We start from the raw sequence: 19381 nt of genomic DNA on the forward strand, positions 1-19381 counted from the left end.
CTCGGCTATTTCCGTTCGTTTCCGATTTCTCCCGTTATGAGGCATCGACGTGTTTGATTGGATAACGATGGTTACCGAGGTACTTTCTCACTACTGCCTCACTCGTCATTGTACGGAACTGACCAGCCATTGGAAACGAAATCAAGAAGACGACAAACAATCATCGTCTTTTATCAACCGATTAACCGCATAACAAGCGATTTCGATAAAGTATCCCAATAAGGAGTGTACTTAAGGACATCTTCTTGGTTTCGGCCAGCGAGAAGAAAGCCTATGCCTTGAATGAAAGGAGAATTTTCCCTTTTTACTGGTGTCGTAACAGAACATTTGGCCATTTTTTCGGATCAGCTCCTGGAAATGTAACAGATCTCTCTTCGTCTGTACGGAAGTTAGTCTCACAATCGCATCTTTCGACGCCATATAATGAGCGGAAGACCAAGGACAACTTCTTTTGCCGAAGGAGGACGGGCTGGACAGCCTGCATTCGGAGGAATGAAAACCTTCGGTAAGCCTATCCGTCGTTATTCTGGGTCAGGCATGAAAACCTGATAAAGATGGCGGACAGATCAATCCAGCAGTCAGCATCCTGTCTTTATAAAACAGACAACAGTGGTACTCGTATTGTTGATTGTGTATTTATGCCAGTATATTCTTTTTTCAGTTATTAAAATTGCTAGTGTGTAGATTCATTGTGTCATTTAATGAGGTCAGAAATGTCTATCGAACGTAGACTTGACACTGACAGCCGTACAGACTGTCAGTTGTGGACGAGCCCTAAATTAAATCTTCTAATAATATTCATAGGAAATGCCTATTTGTGATAAACTTCGATGCTATGTTAACCTGTAAGAAGAAATTGATGAAACTGAGGTGAGAATATGGATGACCTATGTTTGTCCTGGTTACAAATAGTTTTATCCAGTGTTCCAGAATTCCCATTTCCATAGATAACCATGATAACTGCATGTAATAAAAAAATGTCTGTAATCTCCTCTACTTGCAAACTATTGCAATCAGCAGTTAATCGAAAAGCATATGAAACCATACTGATCTTTTAATCAAAGCTCTTGTTGTATAATAACCCATTTAGCAGCTTCTTTGGCTAGAATACATTATACCAGATACCTAGCAGGGTTAGGGTTATTTACATCTCAGTTTGATATTTTTTCACCTTTCCACGCTCGCATCACGTGACCTAATAAAATATAGCAGGCAGGTATCCGGTATAATGCATGTGTACCGCTTCTTTCGTTATTATTGTATAGTATTGGACATATCTAAATGTATGGAAGGCAGTATATTTCCATTGATATCTAATATGATGGCATCACATCATACTAAGCATGCACAATATTGTCAGTATTCCAGTAAGTCATGGGATTTTTCCTTTCAAGAACACATATCACAAAGTAAATTTTTCTTTGTTTTGGCCAAGTTACTTTAAATACTGATTTGTATCAAATGTTGCAGATATTTTCCTGTAAATCCAATTTTTTAGTCTCTTCCTTTCTTCATGAAGATCATGATTTGTTCATTGTTGTCGCCCTTAGTTGCATTTGCATAATTTCATATCTTCAACTGTTTCTCCCAATGTCGAGAAGGTCTAAAATGGTGTATGGAATATTATTAAGAATAGCAAAATAAGGTTGAAATGTGGCCTAAACAGTTTGATGGGCCATTGAGGAATATGTGGCTGTCTTGTGAATGGGATACCCTGGTTACAATTAGTGATAGAACAACGTACCCGATGTTCAGCACAGCTAAGCACTATCAGCCAATGACACAGCTATCATAAACAACTCAAAAGCTTACTGTCAGTGTCTTCATGAAGCCTCTTACTCAGCCAACCAAAGTTTGGTCCAGTGCCTGCAGCAGATGATACTGAAAATACTCGATGTGAATTACAACTTCCCCAGTTCCTCTGAATGAATGAAAATAAGAACATCAAATGTTAAACAATATCACCTTTTGTCACAGTTTGGTTGTCAAGGGCTTTTGTTTGGAATCCTAGATAAATCCCTGCATTATACAACATCACCAGTTCATTATGTCAGCTGCAGTCTTCAAGTCCCTCAACATGAGATTTCTGGTCTTGTGATCAACTTGGAATTCACTGATAAATGGTCAGGCAGTCATGATTACCGGTATGTCAAATTCAGAATGTGAATAGCGTGTGCCAAAATATATTACCTGAACAACACACGTTGAACTCATTTTTCAAAACAAAGACATTGATTAAATGCACTTCTGGACCAGTACTGTAAGTAGGCCAAACATTTGGAAAAATGATGGCATCAATTCTTTTAAAAATGACAGGCACAAAAATAAAAATGTTACAATTGGAAGAAAGGTCTGTCCCTGCATGAAGTTGAGCTAAAGTTTGTCATTAGTCTTATGTTGATGTATGTGTAGCAGGGCGTGGAGTCATCCCACAGATGACATCCTTACCTTGTCAGCTTGCTGACTGGGTTAACCTCTTTGGTCATGTGGACAAGGCGTCCGACTTCGGATCAGGTCTGTGGTTCGAATCCAAGCCCGGGACTCGGAAATTTTATGGCCGCTACATTGGCGCCCAACGTGGGGCTGAGCACGTTCATATCAAATTTGAGCAAAATAAGTCTCAGTACACAACTATGCGGTTTAGGACTTGCCTTCTGTTGACGGGGGAGTATGTAGCAGGGCGTGGAGTCATCCTACAGATGACATCCTTACCTTGTCAGCTTGCTGACAGGGTTAACCTCTTTGGTCATGTGGACAAGGCGTCCGACTTCGGATCAGAAGGTCCGTTGTTCGAATCCCAGCACGGGACTCGGAAATTTTATGGCCGCTACATATGTGATGAGTGATCTCTTCATAATAGTCTTATACCCGCATGCTATGAGCATTGAACATGCTGTCAACCACTAGTTTACCTGAACAGGGAATACTAAGGCAAAAAGCAATCGCTTTCTTGCAAGATTAAAGTGTATAAAACAAATGTTCAACATGATCAAATTCAAAAACTCTTTTTCGCATTTCTATAATCAGAGCATATTTTGATCTCTGGAAAAAAAAGCTAGCATTTTGAATGGTTCTACTTGACGTCAATCAAAATTTACATTAGTTGTATAGGGGGGCGGTGGGGTAGCCTAGTGGTTAAAGCGTTGGCTCGTCACGCCGAAGGCCCGGGTTCAATCCCCACATGGGTACAATGTGTGCAGCCTATTTCTGGTGTTCCCCACTGTGATGTTGCTGGTATATTGCTAAAAGTGGCGTAAAACCAAACTCAGTCAGTCAGTGTATAGACCCTTGCCAAAATTTCCAACATTTAAGGTATCAAAGGACGAGTAGAAATTTGACATTTAAGGGTTTCACAGTGTATTATAAAAACCAGTACAATGAAACTGGTAGTTTGGATTTATACACTTGATTGGACTCTCATTCAGGCAACATCCATGTGTCTTGACACATACCACTAGTCATGGGATTACAGTTTCCAAGATCAAGATGCTTTTCTTCCAAGGGATTGACAGTTTTCTTCATCTGTACGAACTTATTGATTCATACCCTGACAGTGAATGTATCATCCTGACAAGTCTATTGATTATTTGTGATTGGTTAGTGTGTCCGAAGCCTTGAATGTGTTGCCATGAACCTGATACAATTCATGTAGGGTACTTGGTAACAGAAAACTGTTTTACCACGACTTGACTGAAAATCCATATTGATGTATAAGAAATTAGCCTTGGTTGTGACTGTGGTAACCTGATGTTTCAAAATATTTGAGCCAAAACAGATTATTGTGACAAAGAAAAGGATCCTTTAGCCTGTTCGTTTTGGTCAGCAAGCCTGACATATACTCTGTTCACTGTTGTGAGCGTAAACATTTCATGATAAAATCCGAAATGGGCGTGTATTGATTCCCAATATAGTGCTTTATAATGAACTAATAAACCTGGGGCGGGGGGTTACTATAACTTGTGGTTAAAGCGTTCGCTCGTCATGCGAAGACCTGGATTCGATTCCCCACACTGGTACAATGTGTGAAACTCATTTCTGGTGTTCCCCGCCGTGATATTTGCTGGAATATTGCTAAAAGTGACGTAATACCAAAACTCACTCACATACTGATATACCTGGTGATAAAAACGGTTTTAATTTAGAGCATTGGGAAACTGATCAAGAAATTTAAAAAATCAGACATTCTACTGTTTTTTAGACCTAAGTCCCATTCACTACAGTGGCAGTCAACACATTTGATGGGGAGTGTGTCAGCTATTACCTATCCAAAAAAAACAACACCCCTAGCTTTTACTATTATGCAGAAGAGGTATGTATATTATAGCCACAAATATTCAGAAGATTATTGATACATTTTTGTGTTGCTAGTCAACATATATCACACCAGTTTTACAATATGCAGAAGCAAGATATCGATTACTGTTTCTATAGATATTTATACTGCCAACAGTAGATATACAATGCACACAGCAGCTAATTGCCTTACAAAGGAGTAAATACACTGGTAGAATTTAACATGCTGGAGAGATATGTTGTTACTGGTTTCAGTGTACAGACCTAATCTAGTGTACGCCAGAAGCCATGAGGCAACTGCATGGCATGAACAGCAAATTTCAGTGTGTACTCAAATACTATCAATACATGTGTCTGTACAGTATCTGGTGATGACACTTTAGATTGTCACCTTGATAATGCAATGTTAGAAATAGGGCTAGAGTATTGCCTGGAATATTGTATTGCAATATATTTTGATAATGAGGTCCATATTGCAATAGATATTACAGTATATTGCCATGCACAATTATCGCAGCTGTGAAGCTGGCAGACATAAACAAGTTGACATTCTGTCGGTTGTAATGATGTGCAAAACAGGAATATCAGTATTAGGACTGCAGGGTATTTCTGGTATACCGCAATACCCTTGTCGACCAATACATATTGCATTAATGTTTGTGAGAATCAGTGTATTTGGAAAAGGAATACATGAAGTTTAGTATCTCCATGGTTTACATAAAAATCAACACGCTTTCATTCACAACTTAATTAACTTTGTAACTAATTGCTCAAAGGGCATGCTTCACATACCATATATTGTTTTTTTTATAAAAATAAAATAGAATTCCTAACTATATAATCAAAGTTTGCTAGTATGAAATATACATATGCATATTCAATTTATCATAACACTTATTGCAACACTGTACCTAAATTGCAATACTAGTATATTGCTAGTTTGCCAATACACAACCCTAAACAGTAGTGCAACCTTCACTTGTGGGCAACCAAAGTTAAAAACTGGCATTCCCAGACAAGTGTTGCATGTTAATGATAGTGTTGTTAATTCAAGTAAAGCATCGCAACTCTTTGCTTGTGTTTTTTGTCTCATTAATGCATATCGTCAATATGGAGTCCGTGCTCCCCGTGTCCTTTGAGTGTGCATTTTGTGCATCACTTGAGGTAGCTAACAGCCTGCCTTATGATTTTGCCTATAAAACCAAGTCATGGGTTCAGCTACTGTATTTGAACATTGACAATGCATGGTCGAATGACAAATGCTTTCAATGGTACCAACTTATGAAATAGCATTCAATCTTCTTTGTCTCTCTCAGTGCTTACTGAGCGAAATATTCTCAAGCACGACATTAAACCCAATTTCACCTCACCTCACCTCAGTGCTTATTTATGATGCAAAATGAGTCTGGGATATAAAAAAGCCCCAGGTAATCCAACAAATAACCACATTAAATTATGATGGATATTGAGATGAAAGTCAATTTATTGTGCTAATATCTACATGAATTGCATGTGCCCTCTTTGAGGTCAGCTTATGAACAACGTCTGGTTCCTTCCTCTTCTTGGGGAAGTGTTTCAGTGATGAAAGCACAAGTGCTTGACACTAAATTTGCATTTTAGTCTTAGAGCTTTTTACTCCTGAGATGAATGATGACTGGTTGCTGTTGTACTTTGATGTTTGAACGGTTAACTTTTGTTTTCTTTGTAGTGCTAAATTATGAGAGGTTTCTAATCTCAGAAACTAATAGTCACTGTTTGTAGTAGAAGATATGTTTCTGGAAAGATATGTAGAATTATTGCACAGGTGCTTTGTTTGGAACGGTGTCTTTGATAATCTTTCCGTTTTACGTAAGTCTCTATAAACTCTGATGGTTAGATATAGGCACCAATGGACGTGTCTACAGTCCACAGCTTTTTTTTCCAACAAATCGCTTATGAAAAACAAGTTTGTTTAATGACAGACTCCAATTTATTCATGCGACATGAAGACAGTGTGTAAATAATCAGATCTGGACATTAGGTTGAATCTGGATTCAGTGACTGACATCATGAGCATCACCCTATGCATGTGGAGTACGATGACACATCAACCTAACTTGCAAACATGACCACCGATGTCGTTAGTTGTCTGTTATGAGAAGCATTGGTTATTGAAGGTCGATTCTACCTATGTTCTGTTATTTACTGCTGCTTTGAACAACAATATTATTAGTTAAAATAGTAACATGTATTAGTCATGAATGTCGAAGTCTTGATTTTCAAGCTGAAGTAGAATAATTCAAGTGTGGACTGGAGAGATAAAAATATCGGATTGGAGACAAAAGTAAAGAATGACAGGCACATTGTCACTCATAATGATGAACGTTTGTGAAAAGCTTTGGGCTTAGTCTGTTAATTACCCAGGATGCCATAGCTGGGTCCATAGAGGGCAGACAGAAGACAGGCCTCGCCTCTAATTATAGCTTTAGGCAGGAAGTGAAACACTCATTGTGGGAAATAATTCCTTCTCCATGTAATAATGGTGGTCATCAGGACTATAATGTGTGAATTGCTGCAGTGTCTGTTGTATTGGCACTGGCTCGGACTCATAGTCATTTTCCATGTTTTAGTATTCAGATATAGCCCGATTACATAACCCAGACCAGACTGTGACTGGTGCTTATTTTATGAAATATTGAGGAATTAGGAATTCTCGTATTTTTTCCAACCCCACAAACATGAAACCTTTTAATTCTGAATCTGGTTACCAAAAATTCAAAATCATAACTGTTTCTTAAAGTTCGCATTTTGATTGTCAATTTTCCAAATCTATTTAAAAATAAAATCATGTCAATTCTATAATTACATAGCTTATTATCACAGACTATACTTTGGTTTAATGGTTTGATAAGAATCGGGCACTAATGGTTGTGAGTACTACTGAATGGCAACTATTTCACGTACATAAACACCATTTGTGGGCAAGTTGGGTGTTTGTTCATTAATGTTGTTACGTCACGAACAACATGCTCTATGGAAGTAAGGTATGCGTGACAGGACTGTTGTATTGCTTCATTGCCATTGCTCGCAAATATATCCATGAGGCCTTTGAAGGACCAACATTCCACAAGTCTGAATTTATTAAATGAATATGCTATTAATAATTCTTTGGTCATTCACTGGAAATGTAGAAAAGCTCACTAGAAACATAAAGCCTTGTCACCAGAACAAAGCTATTTGTCTCCTAATGACACACCTCCATCTATTTTGGTTATAAATAGATGTTATTTATATAATCTCGTAGATCAACAGTAATAAACAAGCCACTGTAATGAGAGGTCCAAAAGGGATATCCCTTCATCTTTTATTACATATGATTATTTGTAGCATGTATATGCATGCAAAATGTCACTTGTCGGCAGTCCAGCAAATGCACAAGAAATATTTTATCAACTCCCACACTTATTATGGACAAACTCTTAGAGAAGAGAATGCAACCTTCAGTTCCAAACCCTTACTTGTCACCTAAGTGATTAGTGATTGCCAACCCTATATTTTATTAAGAGGTATGAATAAAATAGGCTTTCAGATACCATTGTTTTTTCCTGGCACCAACGGACATCAGTCATTCTGATAGAGTAAGTCGACATGTTGGCCACAAGCTTGATTGAATAAACAATTACACATTGATAAATATGTTATTAGTTTGTACTTAACTTCTTAAAAAAAAATCCTACCTACCTACGGTAAATTTATAGAGGTGTAATCGGAAACACAACATTTTTCTATTTGGCCTGATCACCACAATGGTTGAATTCCAAGATCCTATACACAATGCCTATGACATTAAGCAGGTGTAGAGTTGTCCCTTACTTCTATATGTGTATTGTGAAAGGTATCCTAACTTTGACACCGATTAATGTTCCCCATACTGTTTTTTCCAGGGAAAGATGGGTCAAAGGTGAACACTGTTGTGGCCACTCCAGGCATTGGCAGTGACCGACCAATAGAGGTCAGCTACACTGATGCCAAGGTGATCGGCAATGGCTCCTTCGGGGTTGTTTATCAGGCGAGACTCGTCGAGTCATCTGAGCTAGTTGCCATCAAGAAAGTTCTCCAGGACAAGAGGTTCAAGGTATGTTTGTGAACTTGCTATAAACAGTCAAGTCAGAAGCCCAAGTCACGTCGATACCTATAACACTAAACTTGACTTAACGTAGTGCCTCAATGCTTTTAGCACATCTGTATTAGTTATAAGAAGATATCACAACGTACACGAAATGGTCTTTTTTGTTATTGTTATCAATGTGAAATATGGACCTGCCATGTTGACCTTGACTACTTTGTTGTCTTGATAGTGAAAAAATGATCTAGGTAGCCTGATGTATTTTTCTAGTGAGCTATAATATACAAGCCTTCCTGTGTCATCTCAAAAAGAAAGTATTCCCCGGAACAATATAATGGATTTCTTTAGACAGTAACATTGAGTTGCAGCTCTATTCCTTATGTTATCATACATTTCACTGTTGGTTATATTTTTGTGTGTTTCATTAGTACCAGGTTACATAAAGATTCAATATGTATATAACGGTTATGCAAAATGTACACCATCTAATTGGAGATTGTATTGCCATCCTTACTTCCACTTCCACTGGCAGATATTGATTTATCTTGTACCATGTCAGTTGGCTGGCCAATCGTGATAAAACACAGGGATGAGCATTCAAACTGTTTTTGTAGGAAATATGCAGTGTGAAACAGAAGTCGAATGAAATTGGTGTCTGTTTACAAAATTTATTAAAGTAATTATTATTCATTGCAAATGCAGTGTTAGGGCTTGGTTTATTTGGTTGGTTGTTTAACACTGCACACAGAAATATTCCAGCTATATGGTAGCTGTCTTTAAATAATTGACTATGAACAAGACAATCCAGTGATCAACTGCATGAGCATCAATCTAAGCAACTGGAACACGATGACATGTGTCAACCAAGTCAGCAAGTCGGACCACTCGATCCCGTTAGTCACCTCTTGCGACAAGCATGGATTACTGAAGACCAATTCTAACCCGGATCTTCAGGGGTCATAGCTTGGTGTGAAGCTCCAGTAAACTTTCTAGTGGAGACACTTGGAGAAAACATGTAGCTATCCTCTTCCACATGCATAAACCAACCCCTTTCCATACCACCCTCATTCAGGATACTCAAAACTGTTGCACCTGTGAAGATCCAGGTTAGAATTAATCTTCAGTAACCCATGCTTGTCCTAAGCGGCGACTAAAGGATCGGGTGGTTAGGCTTGCTGACTGGGTTTACACGTGTCATCCAGTGTTCACGAATGGTGTTTCAAAGTAACAGCACATTTCAGATTTGACATTTCTTTAATATGCATTGAAATTATTAACAAACATAAGATTTATGAACAGCAAACAAGCGTCACATGTCATATAACAATGTCAGTCAAAGTCATTGTGAAATGTACAGTCAGACACTGGGGCCGGCGGGTTGTTTAGAGAATAACCAACGAGGTACGAGTGATTATGGGAAATATGCCCAAGTTGAAATAATGTTCACAGTGCCGAGCCTTGACTATTTAGTCTATTTATTACCCATAATGTAATTTAAAAGAAAGAACCACGAAATAAAAACCACCCGGAGACAGGACTTCGTATTCATGCTCGTATTAAACCTAACTTCTCCAGCGGTAATAATGTAACTACGCTATGGAAATAGTACATCATAAAATCGCTTTAAAATACAACAAAATTATTATGCCTGGAGTAATTAATTAACATTTGTTAATATGATAAAAATGATCTTTTAAATATATCATTGAACTTAATAAGAGCTAAACATTTATTCGATCAAGTCAGTGCGACGGAACATCGTTCATTCACGACTGACGTGTTTTCTAGTGACAGGTGACGGTGTAGTGTTGAAACACACTCTGGCAAAAACCTGTCAATTTTTGGGAAAGTCAACGGTTAAAAGTTGGGAAATCTAAAAGACAACCATCCCACGAATACATCCAGAAAAAGTTTTCTGTCAAGAAACTCAACAAGTTTGAAGATTAAACAACATTTTGTTCTGTGGAAGGCGTGTTACACTCTCTTCTCAGTAGAGTACAGCAGTCCCAAGAAGGATAACTCTAGTCGGAATACGAGTCTATGAAATGTGTCAATCTCTGCATCAGCTACTGGGACCAACCTCTCAGATTGATTAGGAATGCATGGATATAAAAAGTCATCTTGAAGAAGAACATTTAGCACTGATTCCGGTAAGAAAGGATCTGTTTTCTGGTTCGATGGCATGGACGCCGTGTCCGACTTACTTGTTACACTTTCAGATAACATCTTTAGTCGGTATCTTGCTGTTTCTATTTCCCCGAATTCAGTTTTCAACAACAAACAGGTTTTGGGAGTTCAAGGGCTGTAAAATTCTTATCACTCTTCCTATTTGGTCACCGTCAACTTTAACTAGGTAAGTGACCTTGATCGGGGTTAGCCTAACGGCGGCCATGTTTGTTTACAAACAATGCAAACGATTGTTTGGTGTTTTTTTTAAAGATTATATAATTTAAAAAGACTACTATTTATAACGCAGTTTTATTCCAAAATAATAACGTCTAATAAAAAGAATATTCATATTCTTTAACCTTATTGTTTTCTTTTTTTTTCTCGGAATGTGTGATTACATTACTTAATGTCAATTTATCAATGAATCGATGAAACTTTATGAATGAACGTAGTGTGTGAAAGTAGTTCCGGCATCCAATGAAAATGTACAAATATACGATCAACCAATCAACGTCGAGAATCACTAAATTGCACACTGTGCAAATATCAAAAAGATATTACACGGGATCTCCTCACCCGTATGGGTAATAAAGACTTCTATCGGACCTTCTTCTTTGATTGGCATTCTAGAAGTTGGGTAGATGAAGAATGAGGACTATTTTATGGATATATAACTTCTTTATTCTGTGTAGGCGACGTAAGTGCTTGACAACAACATTAGAAAATATGTCAAAACGTCACCTATACAGAATAAAGAAGTTATATATCCATAAAAATAGTCCTCACTCTTCTATCAGACCGCTGGCGAATCTGCTGGATTTGTCAGAGGGTCAGACGCTATTCGTGAACACTGGTCATCGTATCCCAATTGCGCAGTACGATGCACATTCTGTTGATCCCTGGATTGTCAGGTCCAGATCTGATTATTTTCAGACCGCCGCATATAGCTGAGTGCGCCGTAAAACTAAACTCACTCACTCTAAGCTGTTCCATATTGTTGTGATGTTGCTGTGGCACTAGATTGTATCTCACTGATCCATGCAATGGTTTAACGTGTTGCAACAGTGTAGCACAAACACTTCCTGTTCATATCAGTCGGATACACCATGTTCTTTTCCAGAATCGAGAGTTGCAGATAATGCGCAAGCTTGAGCACCAGAATATCGTGAAGCTGAAGTACTTCTTCTATTCAGCGGGCGATAAGGTAAGAAGGAAGGTGTGTCATTATCATTAGTTTCTTCTGTTGCCACCTTCTCATTGTGCTGACGGATACAAATACTATTAAATAAGGGTTAAATATATGTGGTCGAAAACATAATCATGGACACAGCTTTGATGCTGCAGACAGAACATCTTATTTTTTTAATTTATGTAATTGTCTTTTGTCACGTCTAAACAGCATAGTTTTCAACATATCTCTCTCGAAATTCCTGAAAAATTGTGAACACTTATATATTATGACAGATTTATGTTTATTAGCAGATGTAAATAGTATTTGTATCCTGCAGTACAAGACCGTTGCATTCAGATAACATATTCTTTGTATAAAAAACGGATGTAAAATATGACTGAAACATTCTATAAGCAGTACTTCATATCTCCATTTTTATAACAGAATTGAATCTCTGGTCTTAATTGAGGAGTAAGCATATGATGAATGAGTCTTGTAAAATGCAAACACTAACAAACTAATATTGTGGCTTATCTGTGAAGATTAACTTCAATACAATTTTGGTAAGCCCCAAACCTGCACCTGTTGACACAGAATAATAGTTTCTGACTTCCCAACTCTGAATGCAACAGTCTATCATTTTGTGTTAATCATCATCAGTTGTTTATAGAAGTTTACACTTTCCAAGTAGTGGTCATTGAGTGATGTAGTTTGTTGGTTGAGTTACTAAGTAGATAGAGCGTCTAGCTGGAGAGCCCAAGGTCAGCCCCAGGCTTCATCCTACCAATAGACATTATGAGATAGTACTTTTCATTCTGCTTGGTCTAACAACCTTTAGATTTAGCAAGTTGCTCTAACATTGTTGATTGCGTTAGTTGTTTGTAGTGTCCAGTTGTTTACATGTTGTCATAACTTTTCCAGGTTGAAGTCAAAACATACTTGTACTTGAGGAAGACTGTTACTCTTTCTTCCTTTTCATCATCCTCAAAATGATTACTTAGATAATTTTCAAGGGAGATAGGGAGAATACAAGTAGGCCTCCAGATCCCTATTATCCTTTGGACTTTTTTGGTAGAATATGTCCCCAGCACCCATTCATGGTTGTAAGAGGTGACTAAATAGTGATAGGGATTCCAGGTGAGAATTGCTAGTCCCACGGTATCTGTTTTGTTCTTAAGAGGTGACTTGCATGGTTTGCATGTCATTGACTTGGCGAAACATGGATCAATCACTGGTTTGTCTGGTCAACTGACAGTTACTAATAATTATAACTTCGGTCCGCATTATTCACAGAAATTACAATCATATTGCTTCAAAAGGAAGTTTAGTTGACAGAAAATGGATACGTTTATATATACATTTTGTTTCACATGTCAACAAACTGGCATGCTTATTTCACATCGTTCCATATGTGCGTACAACTTCCTCTTACCATGTTCGTTCCAACTGCAATAGCACCATTATTCTCAACTATCACGTACTGATTACCGCCTCACCCTCCATGGAGGCCATGCGCATACAACTTCCGCTTACCATGTTCGTGAGGGTCCATATAACGCAATGCTGGGATATATATTTTATATTGGTAAAATAATAGTTTTAGATATTATATTTTACCGATCACTACGTCAGAATTCATCCTGTTATATTATTGGGTATGTTTTAACTAGATCGCCGGGAAATGTGTGCACAGCTGATTGCTATTTCCAGCTCTATATACGAGGCAAATACACGCGATAATCTTAATCCCTGCATAATAAAATGCCTAGCAAAAACAAATTAGGACTGAAAAGGTAAATAATGTTATCTAGTGATGTTTTAGTTGCAAATTTGATGTCTTCACTGACAAAGTAGTTTTCTCTTTTTTGTTCACGCGAAACAATACAATGTCTTTTTCTTTTTGATCACCAGAGAAATATTTGACAAAAGTGTTAACCCCAGATAATCTGACCCCCTTCTACAGGCTGCATGGGTTTTTTTATCCCCCGCCACGCGTTTAGCGCGAAGCGGGGGATATAGTATTAGGCTACGTCCGTCCGTACGTACGTACATACAAATTGGAATATCTTAAGAACCGTTCACTAGATTCTTTTCATAATTGGTACCTAGGTTCATCACAGTATAAGAAAGGTCCAAGTCAGGTTTGGTGACCTTGACCTTAATTTCAGGGTCACAAGGGGACTTCTACGTTTTACCTGCATGTTAAGCTATCTCAAGAACCGTTCCCTGGATTTTCTTCATATTCAATACAAAGCTTTATGTAGGGAAGGCGCAGGGCCCAGTCGATTTTGGTGACCTTCACATAATTTTCAAGGTCATGGCGACACTTTGAAGATTTCAGCATGTAAACCCACATGTTCAGCTATCTCAAGAACCATTCCCTGGATTTTCTTCATATTCAAAACAAAGCTTTATGTAGGGAAGGCGCAGGGCCCAGTCGATTTTGGTGACCTTCACTTCATTTTCAAGGTCACAGAGACACTTTGAAGATTTGAGCATGTTAACCTGAATTGTCAGCAAGATATTTCAAAAACAGTTCACTGGATCTTCTTCAAAACTTTCAAGATTTCCCTTAAATGTTTTTCAAAAAGCAATTTCTTTAGTACTAATTTTGCATATTTGATACACTATGACATTCATGTCCAAGTCAGTCTTGAAAATATGTGTGTGTTTGAACACCTAAAGAGCAAGACATCAAGAGAGGTTGACTGGTCATGTTTTTGTTGACATTTAACTTAAACTTTCATTACTTTATAAGTTTGATTTGATAATTTGCGGCAGGGGATTATGTCACCTTAGTGACAATGCTTGTTGTCTTCAAACTTTGGCTTATCTGTTGTAATATACAGTATTTATTTATTTATTTATTTATAATTAGGCTCTGTCCGTCCGTCCGTCCGTTCGTATGTACGAATTGGAGTATCTTAAGATCTGCTGACTGGTGACCTTCACATAATTTTCAAGGTCATGGTGATACTTTGAAGATTTCAGCATATTAACCTGCATGTTATGCTTGTCACCGAGATACCTCAAGAACCATTAACTGGATTTTCTTCATATTTGACGCCAAGCTTCATCCAGGGAAGGCGCTGGGCCTAGTCGATTTTGGTGACCTTCACTTAATTTTCAAGGTTACCACGGCACTTTGAAGATTTCAGTATGTTAACCTGCATGTTAAGATGGTCAGTGAGATATCTCAAAAAACATTCACTGGACTTTCTTCATATTTGACACCAAGCTTCATCTAGGCAAAATGCAAGGCCCAGTCGATTTTGGTGACCTTCACATAATTTTCAAGGTCACTGCGACACTTTGAAGACTTCAGCATGTTAACCTGAATTCACTGGATTTTCTTCATAGACTTTCAAGACTTCCGTTGAATGTTTTTCAATATTCAATTTCTTTGGTACCCCTTTGCATATTTCATACACTATGACATTCATGTCAAGGTCAAAGTCAGTCTTGAAAATATTTGTGTGTTTGAACAACTAAAGAGCAAGATATCAAGAGAGGTTGACTGGTCATGTTTTTGTTGTCCAACGCCGTCACCACGACACTTTGAACACTTTTCGACACTTTGAACACTTACTAAAAAATCAGAGAGAGAGGTGGGATTATACTTATGTCAACATGACAACACCTGTCCTATATGCGAGATCAAGTGACAACGAATTAAGGAAGAGTGTATACAAGTACTTACAATAATTAAACATAGAAATCATAAAGTAGTGTTTGTTGTTCATGAACACATGTTGTTCACATGGCCAAATCGTTGATTGGCTGCATTTCTTGTCTTTGTTTCAATTTGTGGTGTATATATGATTCAATTTCAATATCTCACCTTATGCATAGAAATCTGGAATCAGGATGGTATTACGAATGTGGTTAGCGAAGGCTCCTAAATCTCAGACACCTGGATTACCTGATCCGAATTGCTGTAAAGACGAGGGTGATTTTGAAGTGACCATAGCGGCCAATAACGCAGTTGACAAAATGGAAGAAATGTCAGAAAGTTCATCTAACAAAAAAAGAAAATGTGGCGAGTACACCAATTACAATGAAGAAATTAGGGGTAAAATTGCTGTCTATGCAATTGAAAATGGCATGATGAAAGCATCCAGAAAATTTTCATCTGAATTAAAGTGGAAAGTTAGCGAGTCGACAGTGAGGGGAATGAAAAACAAAAAAGTTTTCGAAAACAGCAAATGAAAACTGGCGAATCTCCATGCCGATTGGTCAAAGCTGTCAGAGGTCAAATGCCAAAGTTGAACATGAAGAAGATATTAGGGCATGGGTTCGAAAAACTTGACTCTCAGGTGGAGCAATAAATACAAGAACTTTGTTAGCAGCTGCTTATGGAATCAAGAAAAAACGACATGAATCGCTTCTCAAAGAATTTGGAGGGAACATCGAGCTGACAGAATCATGGGCCCAGCCACTACTTTGTAGAATGGATTTTGTCAAGCGGAAGGGTACGAAAGATGTGAAACGACTACCAGCTGATTTTGAAGACATCAAGACAGAATTCATCAACCGAGTGTCAAAAGTGATTGAGAATCACGATATTTGATGAACTCGTAATAAACTGGGATCAAACTGGACTGTCGCTTGTGCCTGGAGGTGACTGGACTTGGGACGAACGTGGTACTAAACAAGTGACGATCTCTGGAATTGGTGACAAGCGTCAAATCACTGCCCTTCTCGTCATCACGAAGTCCGGAGAATTCCTGCCATCCCAACTGATTTATGGTGGTAAAACGGACCGATGTCACCCATCAGTGAAATTTCCCGAGGATTGGGATGTTACACATACGGACACACATTGGAGCAACGAGGAATATATGATGAGGTACATCATTCAAGTCATTGACCCCGACGTGACAGCGACACATGCTCGGCTTGGCTTACCAAAGAAACAGAAGGCACTTTGCATTTTTTATGTGTATCGTACTCATCGTGTGGAACCCGTGCAGAAACTGTTGGCGAAAAAGAACATTGTATTTGTGTATGTGCCTGCCTCTTGCACTGACAAGTTGCGACCTCTAGATCTCGCCATGAACAAGACTTTCAAAGATGAAATGAAACACTAGTTAGATGTGACGATCCCACATCGACAATTGATGTTGACATCAAGACAAGTGTTGTTAAACCTCTTCACACGCCCAGTGGATAATCACTACCCATGACAACATCTCCAAGCAAAGTGACCTGATCAAGAGTGGTTTCACTCAAGCTGGACTATTGTGATTTGTGACTGACGTAAGTGAGCTTTGTTCATGTTGTGATTACGAGTGATTCAGCTGTCAATCAATTGATAACAAACATTTGTTGATTGTGATCGCTATTACTAGTATATATGCCTCTATTCCTTAATGTATTGTTTTGATGTTGTTATCTGAGAGAATAAATTCCTACTTGAGTGTTTGTCATGACTTGACCATGAATATTTCGCGCGTGGTATGATTATTGGCGCACAATCTTTTTGTGCTAAGAGCGTGAAAATTAATCCAACACGAAAATAACTATGATTACAGTATTTTGTCCAAGTTTACTGCATGTTGCTGTACCCGCAACTAGGTGTTTGCACGTATTCATGTGGCCACCATCTGGTCATGTACCAACGGATTCGTGGGTTCTTCTAAGTGCACAGGGATGTGTACTGTACACTAGGGGCTGTGACAACACTGGGAGAGTCTGCACGCAAAGTACATATTTAACATAATTAACATAGGCTCAGCACTTTGGTTGCGTGGCTGGAGACACTTTACCCATGACACTGTTTGACATGTCACCGTTGACTTTCCGCGGTACATGCCACTCTGATTGCAAAACAAAATGTTGACAACTGTCAAATATGATTTCAATACGTCAGTAACGCTGGTCTTGGGGTCCATGGGTGACGAGACGGTATTCAGTTCATGATTGCTGAGAATATTGTGAAATTGGTGCTATCTCTGTAGGAGCGAATATCAGACCCTCACAAAATGGTAAGCGGATGTTGTACCAGTGTATGAAATAAGGCCTGTCCGACTGCCTGAGACAGACGGTCTAGATTTACAGCTAGCCAGCCTGATGGTCTGGTAAATTTTTATCCCACCGGCATGTAATGCGGTGAGATATAGTCGTCGCCTCGTCCGTCTGTCTGTCCGTCTGTAATCATTTTGTTTCCGGAGCATATTATTATTTTCTCGGTTTCCATGGAAACGATTCGGACTTAGTCCCTAAAGGAGGGGTGGGTTTCGTTTCCGGAGCACAACTTGAAAATTTCTCAATATCTTTCAGCAAAACTTAGCAGATATGTGAGGCAGATCCCAAAGTGGTGCCTTTTGCTATTTGCAGATTTTTGTCATTTATTTTTTTCATGATTTCCATGGAAACGATTTGCACTTAGTCTAAAATCAAGCTGGACTTTAAGTAACTGTCAGATGATTTGTTCTTTCAAAGATGTGGGGGCCGGGGGGATATGTCATCTTCTGATGACTCTTGTTTAGATGTTCCATACATCTGAGTAAATTCACCATATCTTGGTGTCTGGTCTGGTTAAATCCATTTTGGGCTGGTAACATTTTGAAGTTACGAGCCCTGATGTCTGGCTGGATTTTTGGTTTATGTCATACACTGGTTGTACGCATATAGAATGAGGCGAAATAAGCATGCCATTTCATACGTTTTCACTGATATGTCCGTGAACAGTATTAATGACTAAATTTAACACATTGACTGCCAGCACGAGTATGCTCGTAGTATCAATTCTGGCAGAATTTGCCACTATGAGTTACCTCGTAGCTATATCAGTGGTATTTTAAAACAAGTATTACTTTCAATCTCAGGAGCTTTTCTTCTTTATTAATAGTATTCCATTTATATGAGTGTATGTAAACAATTTCGCTGGATCAGACAATCTAGTGATTTTCAAAATTTGAGATGACAATCAACCAAGTCACCAGATTACCTTGATCCATTTAGTCACCTGCAGGTACAAGCATATGTTGATCGGGATCTATATTCTTACCTGTGTTCATCCTGAGTTTTTGTGTTTAAAAGAACCACCACAGTATTCTTCCAGAATTCTGATCTGAAGATGTTTCATAAACATGAAGATTGATAAGTATCACAACAGTGCTTCATAGATTATTGCATTGGTGATTAGGATGGAGAATTGCAGGTCTGATGATTTTGTTCAGTTGAACATTTCTTGTAAAAGGGTTTTCTAAATCTCAGCCAACAAGAAAATGATCTCAGGTATGTACTATGCATTGTTTAAGATTATGTGCTTTCAACACCTGCGGTGAATCATGCAAGTTTATAAGACCTGAGGTTTATTTAGGTTAAGACCCGACCTACAACATCAATCTCCTCGTGTTTCAATCTGAGACCATCACATGTGGACAGAAATGTTGTATTTACAGTGTGCATGAACAGGGATGCTTCTGTGTTGTAGAAAGATGAGGTGTACCTCAACCTGGTCTTGGAATATGTCCCAGAAACTGTCTACAGGGTAGCAAGACACTACAGCAAGAGCAAGAACTCGGTCCCGCTGCTCTTCATCAAGGTATACAGTGTTACTGGTAGTTTCACTTGCACACATGCATACACTGAAAAAATAAATACATTAATACATAACAATCTGACCCCATTTTGTT

The 19381-nt window shown here is 38.3% G+C and overlaps 1 protein-coding gene across 1 annotated transcript in view; it reads left to right on the forward strand.

Moving 5' to 3' along the window:
* Positions 1–96: 96 nt before the first annotated feature.
* Positions 97–19381, forward strand: part of LOC124261735 (glycogen synthase kinase-3 beta-like) — a 30375-nt gene continuing 11090 nt past the window's right edge. Inside the window, 4 exon segments of the mRNA XM_046696087.1 lie at positions 97–505; positions 8217–8407; positions 11688–11771; positions 19180–19290. Coding sequence (XP_046552043.1) covers positions 424–505; positions 8217–8407; positions 11688–11771; positions 19180–19290 — 468 coding nt within the window. The 5' untranslated portion in view covers positions 97–423.

This window comes from Haliotis rubra, unplaced genomic scaffold, assembly GCF_003918875.1.
Source record: "Haliotis rubra isolate DU_JTF1 unplaced genomic scaffold, ASM391887v1 Scf806, whole genome shotgun sequence".
In the NCBI taxonomy this organism is placed as follows: domain Eukaryota; kingdom Metazoa; phylum Mollusca; class Gastropoda; order Lepetellida; family Haliotidae; genus Haliotis; species Haliotis rubra.